Source organism: Pelophylax lessonae (genome assembly GCF_965119305.1).
Source record: "Pelophylax lessonae genome assembly, chromosome: 11".
NCBI lineage: Eukaryota > Metazoa > Chordata > Amphibia > Anura > Ranidae > Pelophylax > Pelophylax lessonae.
The window spans coordinates 167,385,725-167,406,182 of record NC_138778.1 but is presented as its reverse complement, the minus strand read 5'-3'; the positions used below and the strand labels follow the sequence as shown (position 1 = coordinate 167,406,182).

General features: G+C 43.5%; 1 protein-coding gene across 1 annotated transcript in view; it reads right to left on the bottom strand.

Moving 5' to 3' along the window:
* Window positions 1–15,530: 15,530 nt before the first annotated feature.
* Window positions 15,531–20,458, bottom strand: part of LOC309567068 (NXPE family member 1-like) — a gene marked incomplete at both ends in the record, with an annotated part of 48,048 nt that continues 43,120 nt past the window's right edge. The window contains one exon of the mRNA XM_082272390.1: window positions 15,531–16,066. Coding sequence (XP_082128516.1) covers window positions 15,531–16,066 — 536 coding nt within the window. The remainder of the gene's footprint in view (window positions 16,067–20,458) is intronic.

The window sequence follows — 20,458 nt, the reverse complement described above, 5'->3', positions numbered from 1 at the left end:
ACTGCGTTACTTTAACGAAAAAGTGCGCGGTCGTGTGACACTGTACCCAAATACAATTGATGTCTTTTTTTCCCACAAATAGAGCTTTCTTTTAGTAGTATTTGATCACCTCTGCAGTTTTTAGATTTTGCACTATAAACAAAAAAAAGAGCGACAATTTTGAGAAAAACGCCATATTTTTTACTTTCTGCTATAAAACATTCCCAATAAAAAAAAAATTTAAAAATCTAATTATTTTTATCAGTTTAGGCCATTTTTTTCTTTTTTTAAACAAGATTTTATTGAAACTTGTCAAGTTATACACAAAGTGCAATTGAGTAGAATGAGCACATATCAACAGAACTATGCTGAGCGACAGGTCTCAAGCTGCATTGTTAAAGGAGACTAGGTAGTGCAAGTAACCCGTCCCCGGAGGGACCTGCAGAACTACGAGCAAGTGAGGAGGGGGGGGGGCAGGAAGGGAAGAAGAGAGGAGAGTCGGAATTAAGGGTGGGGGGTCTGGGGAGGGGGGGGGAAGAGCACATATGCAAATGTCAATTAGACTATAGCGAAGGAGTAAAACGGTGTACCGTATGGAGTCATGGATTAGAGCAGATAAATGCATTTAAAACTTTAAGTAGTATCACTAAAGTAGTAGCTAGTAGCCAGTCAAAAGTCACAACCATTTATATGGAATGATATCGGGCAGGGCGGTGAGCATGATGATGGCCGATGATCAGCTCAGGTCCCCCATGGAGGGGGGAAGTCCAGAGGTGGAAAGGAGACCTTCCCACTTTTTCCTAAAGTTGGAGGGGCTTTGGTGGGGTCGATTAGCAAGGTCCATATGCTCCACTTTCCAAAGCGCCAGAATGTCAGCTCTGATTTCAGAGATGGTGGGAGGAGTGGTGTCCATCCAGTGTTTAAGTATGGCCCTGCGGGCGACCATGTAGCATGTGGAAAGCCATGGTTTAAATTGTATCAGGGAAGCTCTAATGCGGGAGGGTACTGAAGCCAGTTGAGTGTCCAAATGGCCGAACACTAAGGCATAGACATCCTTGGGTAGTGGGTAATTAACTAGGTGGGAGGCAAAAAGAAGTAGTCTGTCCCAGAAGGTTGAGATAGGGGGGCATTCCCAAAATTTGTGGAGTAGGGTGGGATACAGAGAGTGACATTGCGTGCAATAGTGATGGCTGAGGTCCCGCGAGGTGCGAAGATGAGGGAAATAGGCTCTGTGCAGGATCTTGAATTGTTGCTCCCTCCAGAATTCATTCTGAACATAACGGCACGTATATCGATATCCTTGCAATGCATAACTGTGAGCATGGGGGGAGTTCAGGACTTTATCCCATGGTAAGGCTATTTGCAGTGCAACCTTTTGGAGACTGTCCGCGTTGAGTGGTTGATAAATATGTGATATCTTGTGCTTTTGCGACAATATCCAAACGTCCAGTTGAGAAGCTTTGAATCTAAAGGGTTTGGAGGAGCAGAGAGAGGTAAAACTGAGGCACTGCTGAACAAACAAGTGTTGGTGGGAGGCAATCCTATAGAGCCTGGAGAGATACGCAAGAGACAAAGGTGCCCCCGATACGTCGTTGTAAAGTTGAGAAAGCGTTGTAAGGCCTCTTGCGGCCCAGGAAGAGCAGATGTGATGCTGTCGGGCCTGGGGGAACAGGGGCTGACCCTGGATAGGAAGGAACTTGGAGATAGTCATAGGAACCTGCAGTTGTTTGCAGACCGCCCTCCATGTAGCAATAGTGTCTCTGAGCAAGAGGTTGGTTTTGAGGTGTGAAGGTAGGTTCTTGTGTGCACAATGCAATAGAGAGGATAGATCATAGGGAGCCACCATATTCATTTCTAGCTTGTAATTGGTATATTTAGACTCCTGTCGTATCCAGTCCAGGCAGCCCCTCAACAGGCAAGACAAGTTATAAATCCTAATTGGATCACCGAGAATGTTGATCGGAATGATCCAACTGTTGTACACTTTTCTAATGTGTATTTTATTCAATAAAGCTTTTTGGAAAAAAATAAATAAATAAATCCTAGTATTGGGCAGACCTATCCCCCCCTCCTGTTTTGTGAGGAACAACTTGGTGAGTGCTATACGAGGCCGGCGCCCCTTCCATAGGAACGAAGCGAGGGCCTTTTGGAGCCTTTGGATATCCGTATGTTTCAAAAGGAGAGGGATGGTTTGCATCGGGTACAGCAGTTTGGGGAAGCCAGACATCCGGAAAAGATGACATTGTAACGCTCCTGCGTTTCTTATATGGTGTGGATTTTCAGCTGCAGAAATAGTTCCACGTCAGTTGTCATGTAAGAGATATGCTGAGATACCATTCCCAACCTCAATGACTCATCATGTGTGGAAGGTCTTATTTCAGCCAGTAAATACACACAATTAGCAAGCTGGTTCCTAGAGTGACTTTATATATGTGGTAACACAATGATGAAGGTTTGAGGGATAGGTTGAGTGGAGGTGGTAGGTGATAGACACTTGAAGGTGAGACAGTAGCAGATGGATGCAGGAAGGTTTAACAATGTTGTATGATAGCAGATGATAGAATAGCAGGTGGACATACAAAAGAGATCAACCCAGTGCAGAAAAGTAGCAGTAGTCTCAAGAGCTAGCAATCTAGTTTATGCAGATGTGATAAACAGTCTCTACTATGCAGAGCTAGATAGTGTAAGCTTAGTATAAGTTTATAGAGAATTCCCCTGCGGGGTACTTAGCACTATTAGCGATACAGCCGAAGGGTGGTTCAGGAGAGGCGGATGATCCAGTAGCGGGATACAGGGATCAGCGCAGCGAGGTTCCGTCAGCGAAGTAAGCTTGCAAGCATGGAAGCTTCAAGCAAGGTTAGCATCCAGATAAGGGTGTTTGAACGAACACATGTGAGTGAGAGCCGACGCCTTAAATAGCCATCTAATCCGGCGCTGAGTGATGACAGCTCCAGTCTTAAAGGTGTATGCGCACCTTTCCAAAAGTAAATGGTAGGGCGCATACACTTGTGGAAAGTGTAATTTAGGGTACCGAAGGTACCGGAACATTACAATACCCCCCCTTTAAGGCCTGCTCCTGAAGGCCTCTGGAGCTGGTTTGTCTGGGTATCTCGCATGAAAATTGCGGATTAATCTAGGGGCATGTATGTCAGAGGTGTTTAGCCAGGTGTCGTCTTGGGGCCCATAGTTCTTCCATCTAACCAAGTACTGAAGTCTTCTTCTGTAGATACGAGAATCCAGAATCTCTTTTATCTCGTATTCTTCTCCACCTTCAACTTGTACAGGAGGGGGAGGTGGAATATTAGGCCTTATTCCTTGGTCCGGAACATGGGGTTTTAGTAGCGACACATGGAAAATGGGATGGATTTTTAGGTCCATTGGCAATGTAAGCTGCACTGCAGCTTTTCCAATAAGTTTCTTGATTGGGAAAGGTCCCAAGAACAGAGGTCCAAGCTTTTTGCTAGGGATCTTCAGTCTCAAGTTTTTTGTTGAGAGCCAAACGAGGTCCCCGATAGTATACTGTGGAGAAGGTCTTCTACGAAGATCATAGTACTTCTTTTGTTGACTGTGAGCGTGTGCAATGGTAGTATTTAGTAAACCCAGAGAATCCTTTATTTGGGAAAGATAGTCTGAGGCTACTGGGTTATTTGAAGGAAGGATGCGTGGAGGGAGAATAGAGGGATGGAACCCATATTTCAAGTAGAACGGACTCTGCTTGGTTGTACTGTGAGTTGCGTTGTTGTAGGCAAATTCTGCCAGGGGGAGAAGATCCAACCAATCATCCTGTTGGTAAGAAGTGTAACAACGTAAATACTGCTCGATGCATTGGTTGACTCTTTCAGTCTGTCCGTTGGTCTGCGGATGGTAAGGAGAAGTGAGCTTCCGCTCAATCCGTAGTATGTGACATAGTTCTTGCCAGAATTTAGAAATAAATTGGGATCCACGGTCAGACAAAAGAGTTTTTGGGATACCATGTAATCTGAAGACATGTTTCATCAGGAGTTCTGCCGTTTGTTTGGACGAAGGTAGTCTGCGAATAGCAATGAAATGTGCCATCTTTGTCAGATGGTCCACTGACACCAAGATGGTATTAAATCCTTTGGAAGGAGGCAATTCTACGATGAAGTCCAATGACAGAACCTCCCATGGAGTTTGGGGTATTGGTAGACTGCATAGTAGGCCGGATGGTCTCGTAGTGTCAATTTTGGACCTGGCACAGACATTGCATGAAGAGACGAATTTTTGTATAGATGTTTTCATGTCAGGCCACCAGAATTGCCGAGAAATCAAATTGAAAGTCTTTGTCATACCCATATGTCCTGCCATAGGCACATCATGCGATAATTCCAAGATCTTGGTGCGTAGGGTAGGTGGTATGTAAAGTTTGTCGTTGTAGTAGAGGAAGCCTTCTGCATCGGTATTTAGTTGTGGTGGGGGTGAATCCAACCTTATACCATGCAGAACCTCTTCCTTCAAGGAACGGACAACTCCAATAATGCGTTTGTGAGGTATTATAGGAACGGAAGGGATTTCGAAGTAGTTTTCTTCAGTTAGTCGTGATAGTGCATCCGCCTTTTTGTTCTTATCTGCAGGTGTGTAGGTCACTAGGAAGTTAAACCTTAGAAAGAATAGTGACCATCGTACCTGTCGATGCGAGAGAGTTTTGCTAGTCTGAAGATATTGGAGGTTTTTATGGTCCGTGTATATAATTATTGGTAATTGGGTGCCTTCGAGTAAATGTCGCCAATTCTCCAGAGCCAATTTTATAGCAAGCAGTTCCTTCTCACCCACGGGGTAATTTATCTCGGGACTGCTCAGGGATTTAGAAAAAAAGGCGACTGGATGAAGTGGTGAAGTGGGGGTAGGTCGTTGGGAGAGTATTGCTCCTACTGCCAGGTTTGACGCATCTACCTCCAGAATGTATTGGAGGGATGGGTCTGGATGGCGTAATATGGGAGCGGAAGTAAACCTTGTCTTTAACAAGTGGAAAGCCTTATTTGCTTCTTCTGACCATTTAAATGGTATTTTTATGCTAGTGAGCTGTGTGAGGGGTCTCACAATAGCAGAAAAGTTTTTTATGAACTTCCTGTAGAAATTTGAAAATCCCAGGAATCGCTGTAGTGCCTTGCTTGTAGTTGGTGTAGGCCAATCCTGAATGCAGGATATTTTACTCATGTCCATCTCGATTCCTGTTTTGGATATGATGTAGCCTAGAAAAAGTACCTCATTTTTATGGAACAAGCATTTCTTCAGCTTCACATAAAGATTATGTGCAAGCAATCTCGATAATACAAGTCTTACATGTCTTATGTGTTCAGACAGGGTCCGTGAATATATAAGTATATCGTCCAGATATACCACAACACAGACATCTAGTAAGTCTTTAAAAATATCGTTTATAAATCGTTGGAAAACTGCAGGGGCATTGCATAGGCCGAATGGCATCACAAGATACTCGAACAATCCGTATCTAGTTCTGAACGCAGTCTTCCACTCGTGTCCATCACGGATTCGAATGAGATTGTATGCTCCTTTCAGGTCTAATTTTGAAAAATAGGTAGCTCCACGCACCTGCTCAATGAGCTCAGGGATAAGTGGTAGAGGATAGCGATCTTTTATTGTGATAGCATTCAATTTCCTGTAGTCGATGATAGGTCTGAGACTTGAATCTTTATTGCGAACAAAAAAGAGTCCTGCTGCTGTGGAAGAAGTGGAAGGTCTAATAAAACCTTTTTCCAAGTTCTCATCCAAATAGGTTTTGAGATGGGCAAGTTCATCCTGTGAAAGAGGATAAACATGACCGAACGGCAATTTGCTATTTGGGAGTAGATCAATGCTACAATCATAGTCTCGATGAGGAGGTAATGCTTGAGCATTTTTCTCAAGAAAAACCTCAGAAAGATCCTGATAACATAGTGGTGCAATCTCATCTGTCACCACAGACAGAATCTTCCCGGAAAACGGGAGGTTACACGTTTCCTCGCAATAACAAGAAGGGAAGGTCAAGGACCGTTTCTTCCAATCTATGGTTGGTTGGTGTGTGTGCAACCAGGGAAGTCCCAACACAATGGGAAAGTGGGGTGATGGTATTAAATCGAAGGTAGAAGTCTCCCTATGAGACTCGTTAATAGTGACTAGAAGTGCTTGTGTCTGATCGGTGATCGGACCAGAGGATAACGGAACACCGGTAATAAGACTTACTGAGACAGGTTTGAGTTTAGAAATAATAGGAATTTTATTTAAAGCAGCAAAACATATATCCATATAATTTCCACAAGATCCTGTGTCAATCATGGCCTTAGTAGTAATCCTGTTCTGGTCCCACTGTAATGTCAAAAAAACAGAAATGTAGGGGTTAGTGAATGAAGTTGTCAATCCTCCTAGAGAGACATGTGAACACTCACCCTTCTTTTTGTTTACTAGGGGACAGACATTTATCTTGTGATCCGGGGATGCACAGTACAAGCAGAGATTTTCATTTCGTCTTTTGGCTTTTTCCATAGTTGATAGCGGTGGGCGTATGGTTCCTATCTCCATAGGAACGGGGTCAACGGCCAGACTCCGAGAGGAAACGGATAATGGCATTCCCATCTTTTCAGCCTTTCTTTCTCGTAGTCTTCTATCTATGGTAATACTGAGTTGTATTAATGCATCCAGGGTTTTTGGCAGATCCGCTCGGGCGAGCTCGTCCTTAACGGCTTCTGATAGGCCAAGACTAAATTGGGTTTTCAGAGATGCATCATTCCATTCTGAATCAAGGGTCCATCTCTTGAACTCTGCGACAAAGTCTTCCACAGGCCTCCTTCCTTGTTTCAAGGATCTTAACTGAAGATCAGCAGTACTCTGCCTATTGGGGTCATCATATAGGCTAGTGAGCTCTGCCAGGAACAAGGCATAGGAGTTGAGAAGCTGGTCGTTTTTCTCAAAAAGAGAATCTGCCCAGGCTCGAGGATCGCTTGATAGGTAAGAAATAATAGTACAAACCTTAATGTGATCAGTAAGGTAGGTACGAGGTTTTAGCAAAAAAAGTAACTCACATGCGTTTTTAAATTCGCGAAATTTTTTGCGATCGCCTGTAAATACTAAAGGGGGATTTATCTTGGGTTCAGGGGACTTAGCAGAGGTAAGTTGTGTCAGTCTAATTACCTGCTGCGACAGAGCCTGATTGTCTTCTTTTAATTCAGCAAGTGCGTGTATTAACGCAGATACTTGCTGTTTTAATTGTGTCACCTGAGTGGCTATTTCTGCTGAATCCATTTTTTGGGTTCGTTCAATCTGTAACGCTCCTGCGTTTCTTATATGGTGTGGATTTTCAGCTGCAGAAATAGTTCCACGTCAGTTGTCATGTAAGAGATATGCTGAGATACCATTCCCAACCTCAATGACTCATCATGTGTGGAAGGTCTTATTTCAGCCAGTAAATACACACAATTAGCAAGCTGGTTCCTAGAGTGACTTTATATATGTGGTAACACAATGATGAAGGTTTGAGGGATAGGTTGAGTGGAGGTGGTAGGTGATAGACACTTGAAGGTGAGACAGTAGCAGATGGATGCAAGAAGGTTTAACAATGTTGTATGATAGCAGATGATAGAATAGCAGGTGGACATACAAAAGAGATCAACCCAGTGCAGAAAAGTAGCAGTAGTCTCAAGAGCTAGCAATCTAGTTTATGCAGATGTGATAAACAGTCTCTACTATGCAGAGCTAGATAGTGTAAGCTTAGTATAAGTTTATAGAGAATTCCCCTGCGGGGTACTTAGCACTATTAGCGATACAGCCGAAGGGTGGTTCAGGAGAGGCGGATGATCCAGTAGCGGGATACAGGGATCAGCGCAGCGAGGTTCCGTCAGCGAAGTAAGCTTGCAAGCATGGAAGCTTCAAGCAAGGTTAGCATCCAGATAAGGGTGTTTGAACGAACACATGTGAGTGAGAGCCGACGCCTTAAATAGCCATCTAGTCCGGCGCTGAGTGATGACAGCTCCAGTCTTAAAGGTGTATGCGCACCTTTCCAAAAGTAAATGGTAGGGCGCATACACTTGTGGAAAGTGTAATTTAGGGTACCAAAGGTACCGGAACATTACAGACATCTGCCAAAAAAGGAGATGGGTAAAGAGTTCCAATTTTGGAGATCTGCCACCAGCTTATCTATGACAGGGGTGAAATTTAAGCGGTATATGGAAGAGGGGTGAGGACCGATCTTAATTCCTAGATAAGTAATGTGGGTCCTTGCCATCGGCAGCAGAGAAGAAGAGGCCCACTGGGGGGCCCGGGAGGCATTAAGGGGCAGTACCTCACTTTTTGAAAAATGTATACGCATGCCCGAGCAGAGGCGAAAGGACTCAAATAAGGATTGTATGACAGGGAGGTCGTGAGGGGGATCCGAGGTGAAGACAAGGACATCATCCGCGAAAAGTGCAGAGTAGGCCAATTTTTATTCTGCTACTTATTTTTGGTAATAAAAATCCCAAAAAGCGTTTTTTTAATTGGTTTGCGCAAAAGTTATAGCGTTTACAAACTACGGGATAGATTTTTTGAATTTTTATTTATTTTTTGGTTTTTAATAGTAATGGCGGCGATCAGCGTTTTTTAGCGGGACTGCGACATTGCGGCAAACAGATCGGGCCCCTAACTGACATTTTGGACACTTTTTGGGGACCAGTGACATTAATACAGTAATTAGTGCTAAATATTATGCACTGTTACTGTATAAATGACACTGGCAGGGAAGGGGTTAATACTGGGGGGCGATCAAAGGGGTTATTGTGTACCTAAAGATGCTTACTAACTGTGTGGGGGGGGGGGAGTTCTGTGACAGGCACAGAGAGATTGGGGTTTCAACTTAGCTGAAACTTCTGATCTCTCCCTGTCTGTCTGACAGAAGACTCACCTGATTTGTTTACATAAGCAGGCGGGTCTTCTGTCAGTTTATCTGAGGATTGCGAGAGGCCGGCGGCAATTTCCGCTGGTGCTCCCTCGACCTACCTCCCACTGTGTCTAAACACAGTGGGAGCGCGGCTCCGGCGGCCAAGCCACCCTGCCGCAGTAATACTACGGTGGGCGGTCGGCAAGAGGTTAATCTGGTCAGTTAAGTAGCAGAGGGGGTTGTTAATCAGTTTCAGCTGATTTGGTGTTAAATAAATTAACAACAGGTGCACTAGATGGGCAACAATGAGACAACCTCCAAAACAGGAATGTTTTTACAAGCCGAGGCTACTGGCATTTTTTGCCTACTCATCTTTTCTGACTGTTTTTCACCAGTTTTGCATTTGGCTAGGGTCAGTGTCACTACTGCACAAAAAATCATGTAAAGGACACAAGGGAAGAAAGCAATGTGGGGATAATTAGTGAATTATACACACAAAGGAAAATGGAAATACCAACATAATTAAATTATTGTGCAACAAGTTGCATACAAAATAGAAAAAATAGTGTCTATTTGTGGCCCAATGGCTAGAGATCAATGTGAGGTGAGAACAGGAAGAAAATGCATGTACAACATAAAACAGTACAAAAAGTGATTAAAAACAAGTACAACCAATAGCGTCCGGACCCCAGATGGGGCCTGACATAGCTGGCACTAACCCCATGGAAAAAGGCCGTATGGGAAAATTGAATGGGGTGCCACATAGGTCAAGCCCCTGAGAGCTCGAGCTAGGATTCAAGGGAGAATGGGAAAAGATGAGGCAGGGTAAGAGGGAAGAAGGACTTAGAGATGAAGGGAGGGTGATAACCAGCAAAGGGAATTGTAAATGCAAGGCTCCAATTGAAAAAAAATGAGTGCAGGGTTCCCTAAAAAAAGTGTCTGTGGGGATACAAATCCTTGTTCAACTTGTCTTATGAAAAATTCCCAATCGAGTGTTCAAGATACAAATAAACGTGTTCCACACCAATCCCTCATGAAATCCAGTCCTTATGAAATATGGATTCAAGCTTGTCTAAAAAATCAATGAAAGCAGACTATCGCAAATGATGTAATGTGCTCCGATCAGTCCCATGCCTAGTCTGTCAGTAAATACATAAATAGTGCAAAACCGACAGTGCAGGATTAAGTTACAGTAAGAGTTGTACCCAGAAAAGGCCCATTTGCTGGCTCTTCCTGGGACCTTCCTGACGTGGTGAAGGGGGATATGTAAAATGATGTGGTTCACAACGATGATATTAAGCAGTCCAAAACCCACTCACAAGTAAGTGCAAACAGAACTGGATCAATGGTATGAAATACAGTCTGGTTATTGGATTTTCAACAGTCACTAAATAAAGTAACTTGCGTGTATGCGCAACATGGTATGTTTGAGGGTGGCACTTATCTTTAGAGGATCCGGTGCTTGATGTGTACAGTTATTCCCTCTTTTCCAGTCAGCCTAGGGTAATTTCCATGCTCCGCTGTCTTAATGATACTGATACTGATAGGGGGATAGTATGCCAACAAGGTTGAGTATTGGAAGGTCTGGATGGTCCCCCTGTGCCGGGGTATAGGAATGCCCCCTTCTATTACGCAGGCATATAGTTAGCCGCCCGTTCTCCGTGTGGGGATTCTGGAATTGGCATCTGTTCGCGTGTGACGTCAACGTGTTTCGCTGTGCAAAGTGCGTAGCTTCATCTGGACCGTTAGCCAGGGGATGACCACCATTTTGGTGTACACACAACAGGGGTAACTTTTCATACCCTCATTAAATTAGCCTTTACATATTTTGTAAAGTGGAGAAACCCTCTATTTGGTGGGACTTTATGGCAACAGATTTTTTCAATTAAATATCATCCATTGGGATATGGTAAAAAAACATTGTATTTATTATTGGCAAAGCCACGTGAAATAGTAAATGGTGTAAACAAACATATTCAACATACATTTGGTTAAACATAAACAAAGAAAAGGATTACAAAAAGTGAAATAAAAAATTTGTTGAACTACTGATTGGAGTGGTATATAGTTCCAACGCGTTTCGATAGCAATACATATAGATCTCTTCATCAGGGATTTAATACGCCACTCCTGAAAGGCATAACATACAGTCAATATAATTACACCATTACATGAATTACCAAAATATCCATAAATTATGAACATGCAATGAAGGGCGCCACCCCAAGAAGGCATTTCCCATGTCTAACCGCCCCAGAAAACATACCTAGGAGCCAACTCATATGGATCTCCCCCACATACATTTCCGCCACAAGGATGCAAGAGCCAATGTGTATAGTTTTCTGACAGATCCTGTGTATTGCCTAAAAGTACATATACATCTATAAGTTTATAATCATGCACTTCTGTGTAGATGTCTTCACTCATGTGGCCTACTTAGTACCCATAGAGTATTATAACTTACCTCCAAGGGATCAAAAACATTTCACATATATATATGACGAAGGAGAAGAAGATCAGGGGAATGAACGTTCAAAGGCGTCTGTTTTTTAAGCATAATACTGTATATGCTCTCACAGTTTCTCTAATCCAGTATCTGTGTAATCATTCAAAGATGAAAATAAATAAATAAATTAAGACGGGGATGTATAAAAGTATACATAAATAAATGAGTAAATAAATGAGAGTACTCTCTAGATAATCTCTCTATTGATATTGTTCTATATCTTACCTCCAAAAGAAAGAGGCATAGAGAGGAAACCAATACAGGCATACCCCACTTTTAAGTACACAATGGGACCAGAGCATGTATGTAAAACGAAAATGTACTTAAAGTGAAGCAATACCTTTTTTCATTTCTCAATGCATGTAAATACACTAGCTCCATAGGAAATCTTGGTCAGCTTGACATGGCATTGCTCCCAAACCATGTGACAAGGACACCAAGCTTGGGGAGCATATTAAGGGGATCCAGGACTATGACATAGTAGATTACCTAGGCAAGCTGGCCAGCCACAAACAGGATATGTTGTAGTCCTGGGTCCCCTCTCGGTGCTCCCTAAGTTTGGTATCCCTGTCACTTATGGATTGGGAGCAGTGCCATGTCAAGCTGACCAAGATTTCCTATAGATGCCAATGTTATAAACCGGGAGTAGTGTCATGCCAAGCTGAACAAGCTGTGTCCTTACTCGCGAGTGTACTTAAAGTGAGTGTATTTAAAGCGGGGTATGCCTGTAATGGTATAGCAACCCTGCTGTCTTGGTAATTGTTGCAGAAGGAGAAAAGGGAAATATATGATCCCCAAAATCGATCCCCTGCAGCACCCTAGATGAAATAAATCAGAAAAAGGAAAATCCTAAATAGCACCAATGTATCAGAATGGACTTGCTGAATGAACACAGAGACCTGTGTTCCTAAACAGGAGGAACACAGGATCCCTGTGTTCATTACTGACAGAATAGTGGTCTGCCGTGTTTACAACAGCAGACCGCCGTTCTGTCTCCACGGGGAGCGATCGTGGGTACCCGGCGGCAATCCCGGCCACCAGACCCACTGATTGGCTCCCCCTGTAGCCAATCAGCGCGTGTGCGTGGCCCCCACTAGCGGTCCCATGGAACAACGTGCAGGTACGCCGTTTTTGCGGGACAGAGTCGACCTGCCGCTGTATAAGTACGGTGGCTGGTCCGCAAGTGGGTAATATACCTTTCATGTCTACTGGGCGTTGTTATTGCATGCTGATCCTTGTCTTTTAAAGCCTGCTTAATCCAATATTTACCATGATCTTTGCTTAGACAAGCAATAGATTGACTGGAACAGTGGGTTAACGTATAACTAAACTTCCAGAAAAATCAATACATGTAGACAACATTTTTAGGGTAGGAGGATGCATTATTTTATTTTATAGTATATGCACTACTGGCAGTGGGCAAGCGGTTAAACAAAGATTGGTGTATTCAAATTTGAAGCCGTAATTATTGCATTATCAAAACAATAATATGAAAATATCATAAATTATAAAATGAAGGAGCTACTTGTTATAAGGTGTAACAGCAACCTACAAAGTGATAAATAATAATAGTAACCGTGCTCCCAAGTGAAATCAAATACCTATCTAATCACAAAAAAAACTTTAAATTATCACCAAACGGATGTGGGTAATAACTCTCTAGCATGAAGTAAACATCCACCGTGAGTGAAGACAAAGTACTGTCCTTTCCACCAACATATAAATGCACAGAGCACTCACCAAACTCTACTGACCCGTATTACAGGGAGTCAAATACAGAAAAGTGCTAATTCCTGAATGTTCGCAGGCTGGTTACTGTATACCTGAATCCGGATACTACTAACATCCACCCAGATAGCCTAATATGGAGGTCATCAAAGCATATATAACAAGGCACTCCAGCACTCTAGTGTAACTCAGCATGAATTGCAGATGAGAGGAGAAAGAAAACAGGTCTCTCATGGTGTAGTACTGAAAACATTTTTTTTTTTTCAAAATGTTTGACCTAACTGTAGTGCATATCTGTAGTAGAGAGATAGGATGTTCCCAACCTGGTTCTCCTGTATCACAGGGCTTTTTTAATCAAGAATGGCTTGGAAAAAAACATCCTATAGCAGATACAATTCACCATATATTTACTATATAACTGGGGTTTTCACTGTTGCCAGAATTTCAGCTTTAAATATAACATCATTTTTCATATGAAAATTACAAAAATGTAAACATACAATTCAAAATATTTTAAAAAGAGGTATTTTCGGCCATAGTTCTCTTGAGGGTTACAAGAGTACCTTCACTTTTGTTCTCCTGTGATCCAGACTCAGCTAATAGTGGGCTATTGCTCATGATCCTAGAAATATATGACAGATGCTGGACCAGCGCTATTGAACCCACAGTGTGAGGGGAAAATTATAAAAATGAATGTAAACAATAGATATAAAAGCAGATATAAAGAATAAAAAAATATCAAAAAATATTGATAAAAAACACAATGATAAATGTTTCAGGTGTATATAGATACAAAGTCCACGGAGTAGAGTCTATGTACAGATGGATGGCTGGGTGGCCGCCGGCTCTGTCAGAGTTAGGAGGAGACTCTGTGCATGGTAGAAAAAGAGAGAGAACAGAGCAGTGCCACCTGAGTGTAGTATTAAAACAATACTTTATTGGCATAAAAGGTAATGCACTCACATGAGTGATAGGAAAGCAGGCTTTACAGCAAGTCATCCGATCCACTGCAGGGGAGGCAGGAGAGGTGTAGACAGCCCTGGGTCCTGGCTGTGTCAGTGGCTTCTGGCACTTCCTGGTGTCCTGTTGGCGTCACAGCTTCTCCCTCATCACATCCGGTGGAAGCGGGGTGGTGCTAGCGTTCGAGGCATGCATGCCCCTTCGTCAGGCATCAGGCCCCTTCGAGGCATGCATTCGTCAGGCCCCTTCGAGGCATGCATGCCCCTTCGTGTTGCCTGACGAAGGGGCATGCATGCCTCGAACGCTAGCACCACCCCGCTTCCACCGGATGTGATGAGGGAGAAGCTGTGACGCCAACAGGACACCAGGAAGTGCCAGAAGCCACTGACACAGCCAGGACCCAGGGCTGTCTACACCTCTCCTGCCTCCCCTGCAGTGGATCGGATTACTTGCTGTAAAGCCTGCTTTCCTATCACTCATGTGAGTGCATTACCTTTTATGCCAATAAAGTATTGTTTTAATACTACAATCAGGTGGCGCTGCTCTGTTCTCTCTCTTTTTCTATTGCTCATGATCAGGTGACAGGTCAGAGTTGCGCCAGACTCAGGAAGAGTCTTGAATGCCCACAACTGAGAGTCAGAGTCAACTGCACCCACCTCCTCCCCAGAATTGTGCGTCAGTAGGCTTTAAACGGGGTAGAATTGCTGCGCAATAATCATACTAATAAAATAAATTGTATAACAAACGGTAAAATCATTTATAAGGAGAAGCAGCTGACACAAAAAGACAAGGAAACAAAATCTTCAATAAATGGTATGGGGTGGTGTCGCGCTAATCCACATATGCAAACATTGCTGTCAGAAAAAGGGAAAAGTCCCAAGTGCTGTTAAAAAGTCCACATACAGTAGATCTCAGAAATGGAGGGGTGCAATCAGGAAAGTCCGCCACCAAACAGAATCACCAGGTACTCTTACCAACTTTCTTAGTCCCCACAGGGTCAAAAACGCCCAAAGTAATGATAAGTCTGTGGCAGGGAGAAACCAATCACATCCGTACAGCACCTCCTATGGCAGGCCGAACAGGACTCCTCAAAGCTCCTCGTAGCACTCAGGAGACATAAAGAAATAATCCCCTCATGGTGCAGTATATCAAAACATTTATTAGAGAAATAAAGGAGAGCAGCTTACATAAAGGGTGTCCGAGTTCAGCGTTCTGTGTAATTTCCTATAGGTATCCCACCAGCAAGATGGCCGCCGCGTCCTTTGTCTGCGCATGCGTCTGGGCTTCAGCCAATCAGTAGGCTTTGGCGGAGCAGAGCAGACAGCAGGGACTGACAGTTCCTGCAAGCAGACCTGACAGCTGAGTAATCAGTGGTCATGTGATTGTTTAGTCTTTAGTCTTAGAGGTGACATGGGACAGCTGCGTGTCAACAATGCTGCAAAATAGGAGTCAGAATGTAGGGTTTTTTTTTATCAACCCCACAATTTTTCTTTAACAGATATATGACAAGAACAAGTTGATCTGATTCTTTACAACAGGCTCCGGTGGATGGCCATCTCTAGAGCCAAATGCCGTGGTCATGTCCCAAGCGTCTATCATCCCAACATTAAGTCCACGGAAGATGTCCTTTACTAAGAGGTACTGAATATAACCATGGAAGTCACTGAATCTCTCCACATCAGGGTTAATATCCCTGGTGTTCTCAGACTTTATGATAACTTTTGTATCTGGACTTCGTGAAAACAGGCTCTCTATGGCCCTTCGTATGTTGAGAAGTCTTTTGATGAAAAGGGGAAAAGGAAAGGCCCGAAAGTGCTGTCCCACGGATAAAACAATGATTGTGTTGGAGCCACCAGAAAGCTGGTCAAGTTCATTGGTAATGTAGGAGTGATCTTTGACATTGAAGAAGCTCAGAGTTACAAATGGATGTCCGTGTTTCTTCCATTGTATGTAGATGTTGTTTTGTAAGTCAAATGCCATATAGGTCTTGTGCCAACCAGCTATGTGGGTGTCAAAAAATGTCAGATCTATTAAAGAAAAAGATTAAAAAGTGAATGATTATATATTTTGAAAATATACTTTTTTGGTCTATTCTTAACAGACTTTGGCACAAATCCATCAACATTATTTGATTCTTGATTTATTGTTAAGCAGAAGACTAGATTCCAAACCTTTTTTGGGGAAAAAGTACCAAATCAGAGTATTAAACAAAAAGAAGAACAGAAATATTTTAAAGAGGTTGCAATGGCTGAAAAAAACCTTCTGTGTTCTGCTCCCCCAACTGCCCACTCCCACTATTACCCACCTGAGCTCCCTCTCGATCCAGCGATGTGCACGGGATCCTTGGCTATCCTTGGTCTCTCTCTTCTCATTTGCTGAGACAGCAGCAGAAGCTATCGGCTCCCACTGCTGTCAATCACAGTCTATGAACCAATGAGGAGAGAGTGGGGGCATGGCCGAGCCACGGCTCTATGTGACCTATGGATGCATAGAGCAGGGCTTGGGGGCAAGCATGCACCAGAATCCCAGTAGCAAGTGGCTTGCTATTGGGGACACTGGTCAAAGGGAAGGAGCCAGGAGTGCCGGCAAAGGGACCTGAGAAGAGGAAGATCGGGTCTGCTCTGTACAAGACGACTGCACAGAGCAGTTTAGTATACCATGTTCATTATTAAAAAAAAAAAAAAAAAGGCAAACCTTTAATATCACTCTAACTACATCCCTCCAGGCCTATAGCAGAATGACGGCCAAGCAGTGGTTTCATTATTCTGTCTGGCCGTCATATGATGTCAAGCAGGATAAGCCGCTTGCGCACGCAGCGCGGCAATCGGTAGTGCGGTATGTTACTCTGACACACCACATCTCAGATCTCAGTAAAGAACCTGTGATGTAGGCTCTTTACCATGTAATCATCTGTGTCCAATCACAGCTGATCCCGTTGTAGCCAGGAAGTGCCGGTTATGTGCTTTTCCTCAATTCGTGCTAATAAATGCACTGATTATCAGCGCAGACCCATCAACAGTACCTACCTAGAGTGTCAACCAATGCCCACCAGGGATGCCAATACGTGCCCATCAGGGATGCCAATCAATGCCCCTACAGTGCTGCCTATCAGTGCCCATCCTTGACCATCAGTGCCACCCATAAGTGACCATCATTGCTTCTTATCATTGCCCATCAGTGTTGCATATTAGTGCCGCCTATCTGCATATCAGTGCTGCCTATCAGTGTCCATCAGTGCTGCATATCAGTTCTGCCTATCCGTGCTGCATATTAGTGCCTCATCATCAGTGACCATCAGTGCCACCTCATCAGTACCCATCAAAGCCACCTCATCAGTGCCCATCAGTGAAGGGGAAAACTTACAAAATGTTATGAAACTAAGAAACACTTTTTTTTATCAAAATGTATTTTTGTTTAGCAAAAAATTAAAAACCCAGTGTTGATCAAATACCACCAAAAGAAAGCTCTATTTGTGGGAAAAAAATGATAAAAAGTTCCATATGGGTACAGTGTTGCATGAGCGCGCAATTGTCATTCAAAGTGTGACAGCGCTGAAAGCTGAAAATTGGCCTGGGGAGGAAGGGGTTGAAAGTGCCCAGTATTGAAGTGGTTAAGTTAAAACATGCAGTTTAGTATTTCATTTAAAACTTTCAACTCATGACTTGCTATTCTGCACATTGTGTAAATGGTACATTGTACTTTAAAACTGGTAATGTTTGGCATGGGGGTTTCAGTGCCAAAAAAAAGCCCCCCACCTCTGCCTCTATTCAACCCCTTATGACCTGATATAGTCCTTAACTTAACCCCTTAAATTATCCCTCACCTTCTCCACCTAAAATGCTCACCCTGACCCTTACACAAAACCACTTCAATACAGGGCACTTTAACCCCCTTCCTGCCCAGGCTAATTTTCAGATTTCAACCATGTCGCACTTTGAATGACAATTGCTGGGTCATGCAACACTGTACCCATATGAAATTATCATTTTCCCACAAATAGAGCTTTCTTTTGGTGGTATTTAGGCTCGGTTCACACCAGGGCGACCTGTGAGGCGACCAGGTCGCCTCCCATAGGGAAGCTGCGGACCCGTTCTAATAGGAGCGACACAAGTCGCTCCGACCTAGAAAAAGGGTCCGGAGCTTCTTTGGGGCGACCAGGAGGCGACCGCCATAGACTTCAATGTTATGAAGTCCGTGGCGGCCGCTCCAAGGTCGCGGCGCGCTGCTCGCACCGCGATCTCGGAGGTCGCCCCGGGAAGTAGCGTCGCGGTAATGTGAACCGGCGCTTAATCACCGCTGGGTTTTTTATTTTTTGCTAAACAAACATAAAACGACCAAATATTTTGAAAAAACAAAAGTTTTTGTTTGTTTCTGTTATAAAGTTTTCTAAATAAGTAATTTTTCTCCATCAGGGACAGGCACTGATGAGGCTGTATCGATGGGTACTAATGAGGCGGCACTGATAGGCAGCACTGGTGGGCACTGATAGGCAGTAGGGATGATCGAACTTTTGAAAAGTTCGGTTCGACCAGAACACCCGAACTTCACGAAAGTTCGGTTCGGATTTCAGAACCCCATTGAAATCAATGGGACCCGAACTTCTGTAATCAAAAAACACCATTTTTAAGCCCTAAAACCCAATAAATGCCCCTAAAAAGTGCCTAGGGTTCTGGGTCATGCCCCAGGGACTATTAATCACACAAAAAAAAGTTCTTAAAAATTGTCGTTTTTGATAGATAGCCAATTATTGAAAAAATTAAAAAAAAAAAAAAAAAAAGAGATTTCTTTGGATTTAGTGTCTGGGGGGTCTAAAAGGTGTACCTGTGAAGTTTCAGCTCTGTAGCATGTCCAGAACCAGAATTACAGCATACCAAACCTTCAAAAAAGACTTTTTTGCTTAACCGCACCTTTCTTTTGCTCCTAATCAACGGCTCAGCCAATGTGTATGATGGGGACATAATGCAGTGCACTGGGAACAAGATTAGAGGTTTTTTTGGAAAAAGGTGCTGTCTCTTTAAATGTGCATATAATTAACGGGTGTATTTCCACAATGGGGCTTTTATTACCAAATGTTTCAAGAAGTCCAAAGATGTATGTAATTGCACTTTATTTCATGTAAAATGGTGTTTGGTGCACTTTAACTTGAAATCTCACAAGAAACAGACATATATGCACGGATACATTGAGGGTTAGGGGTAGGGGCCACAATGTAGTGCAGAGTGAACAAGATTAGAGATGTTTTGGATGAATACTGTTGTCTCTTGACTTTGAATAGAAGTAAAGGATGCTTAAAAATTGGGCATTTGGTGGTGCGGACGATGCCTTGACACCATATCCCTATGAAAGTGCTGGTAATGAAAGCAATAATTGCCTTTGTAAGGAAAAAAATTACAATGATATGCATCTGTGTGACAGGTGCGCAAAAATTGTTGTTTGGGTGTTGGCGGAGCCATACCACTGTAAGCCCAAAGAGCTGGTGTTGAAGAAGGCGTAAAAATTATGAAGGTGTGCACCTGTGGAACAGGTGCGCAAACATGGTAGTTTTGGTGTTGGCGGAGCCTCCCCACCATAACCCCAAAGAGCTGGCTTTGAAGGAGGCCCAAAAATTGTAAAGGTGTGCACCTGTGGAACAGGTTCGCAAACATGGTAGTTTTTGTTTAGCATAGCCTCCCCACCTTAACCCCAAAGAGCTGGTGTTGAAGAAGGCCCAAAAATTGTAAAGGTGTGCACCTGTGGAACAGGTGCGCAAACATTGTAGTTTTTGTTTTAGCATAGCCTCCCCACCTTAACCCCAAAGAGCTGGCGTTGAAGGAGGCCCAAAAATTGTAAAGGTGTGCACCTGTGGAACAGGTGCGCAAACATTGTAGTTTTTGTTTTAGCATAGCCTCCCCACCTTAACCCCAAAGAGCTGGTGTTGAAGGAGGCCCAAAAATTGTAAAGGTGTGCACCTGTGGAACAGGTGCGCAAACATTGTCGTTTTTGTTTTAGCATAGCCTCCCCACCTTAACCCCAAAGAGCTGGTGTTGAAGGAGGCCCAAAAATTGTAAAGGTGTGCACCTGTGGAACAGGTGCGCAAACATTGTCGTTTTTGTTTTAGCATAGCCTCCCCACCTTAACCCCAAAGAGCTGGTGTTGAAGGAGGCCCAAAAATTGTAAAGGTGTGCACCTGTGGAACAGGTGCGCAAAAATTGTCGTTTTTGTCATAACCAAAATGAGGTTCTGTGAACGTAAAGAGAATGAGAGGAGGGTTTGAGGGTGGCACCATGGTCCAGGCTTAAACTGAGGCTCAACTGCCACATCACAACGATAGCCTAGTCTACAAGGTCTGCATCAGGTGCATCAAAGCTTGATATCCACGACTGATTCATCTTAATGAATGTCAAACGGTCGACTGAGTCGGTGGAGAGTCTAGTTCGATG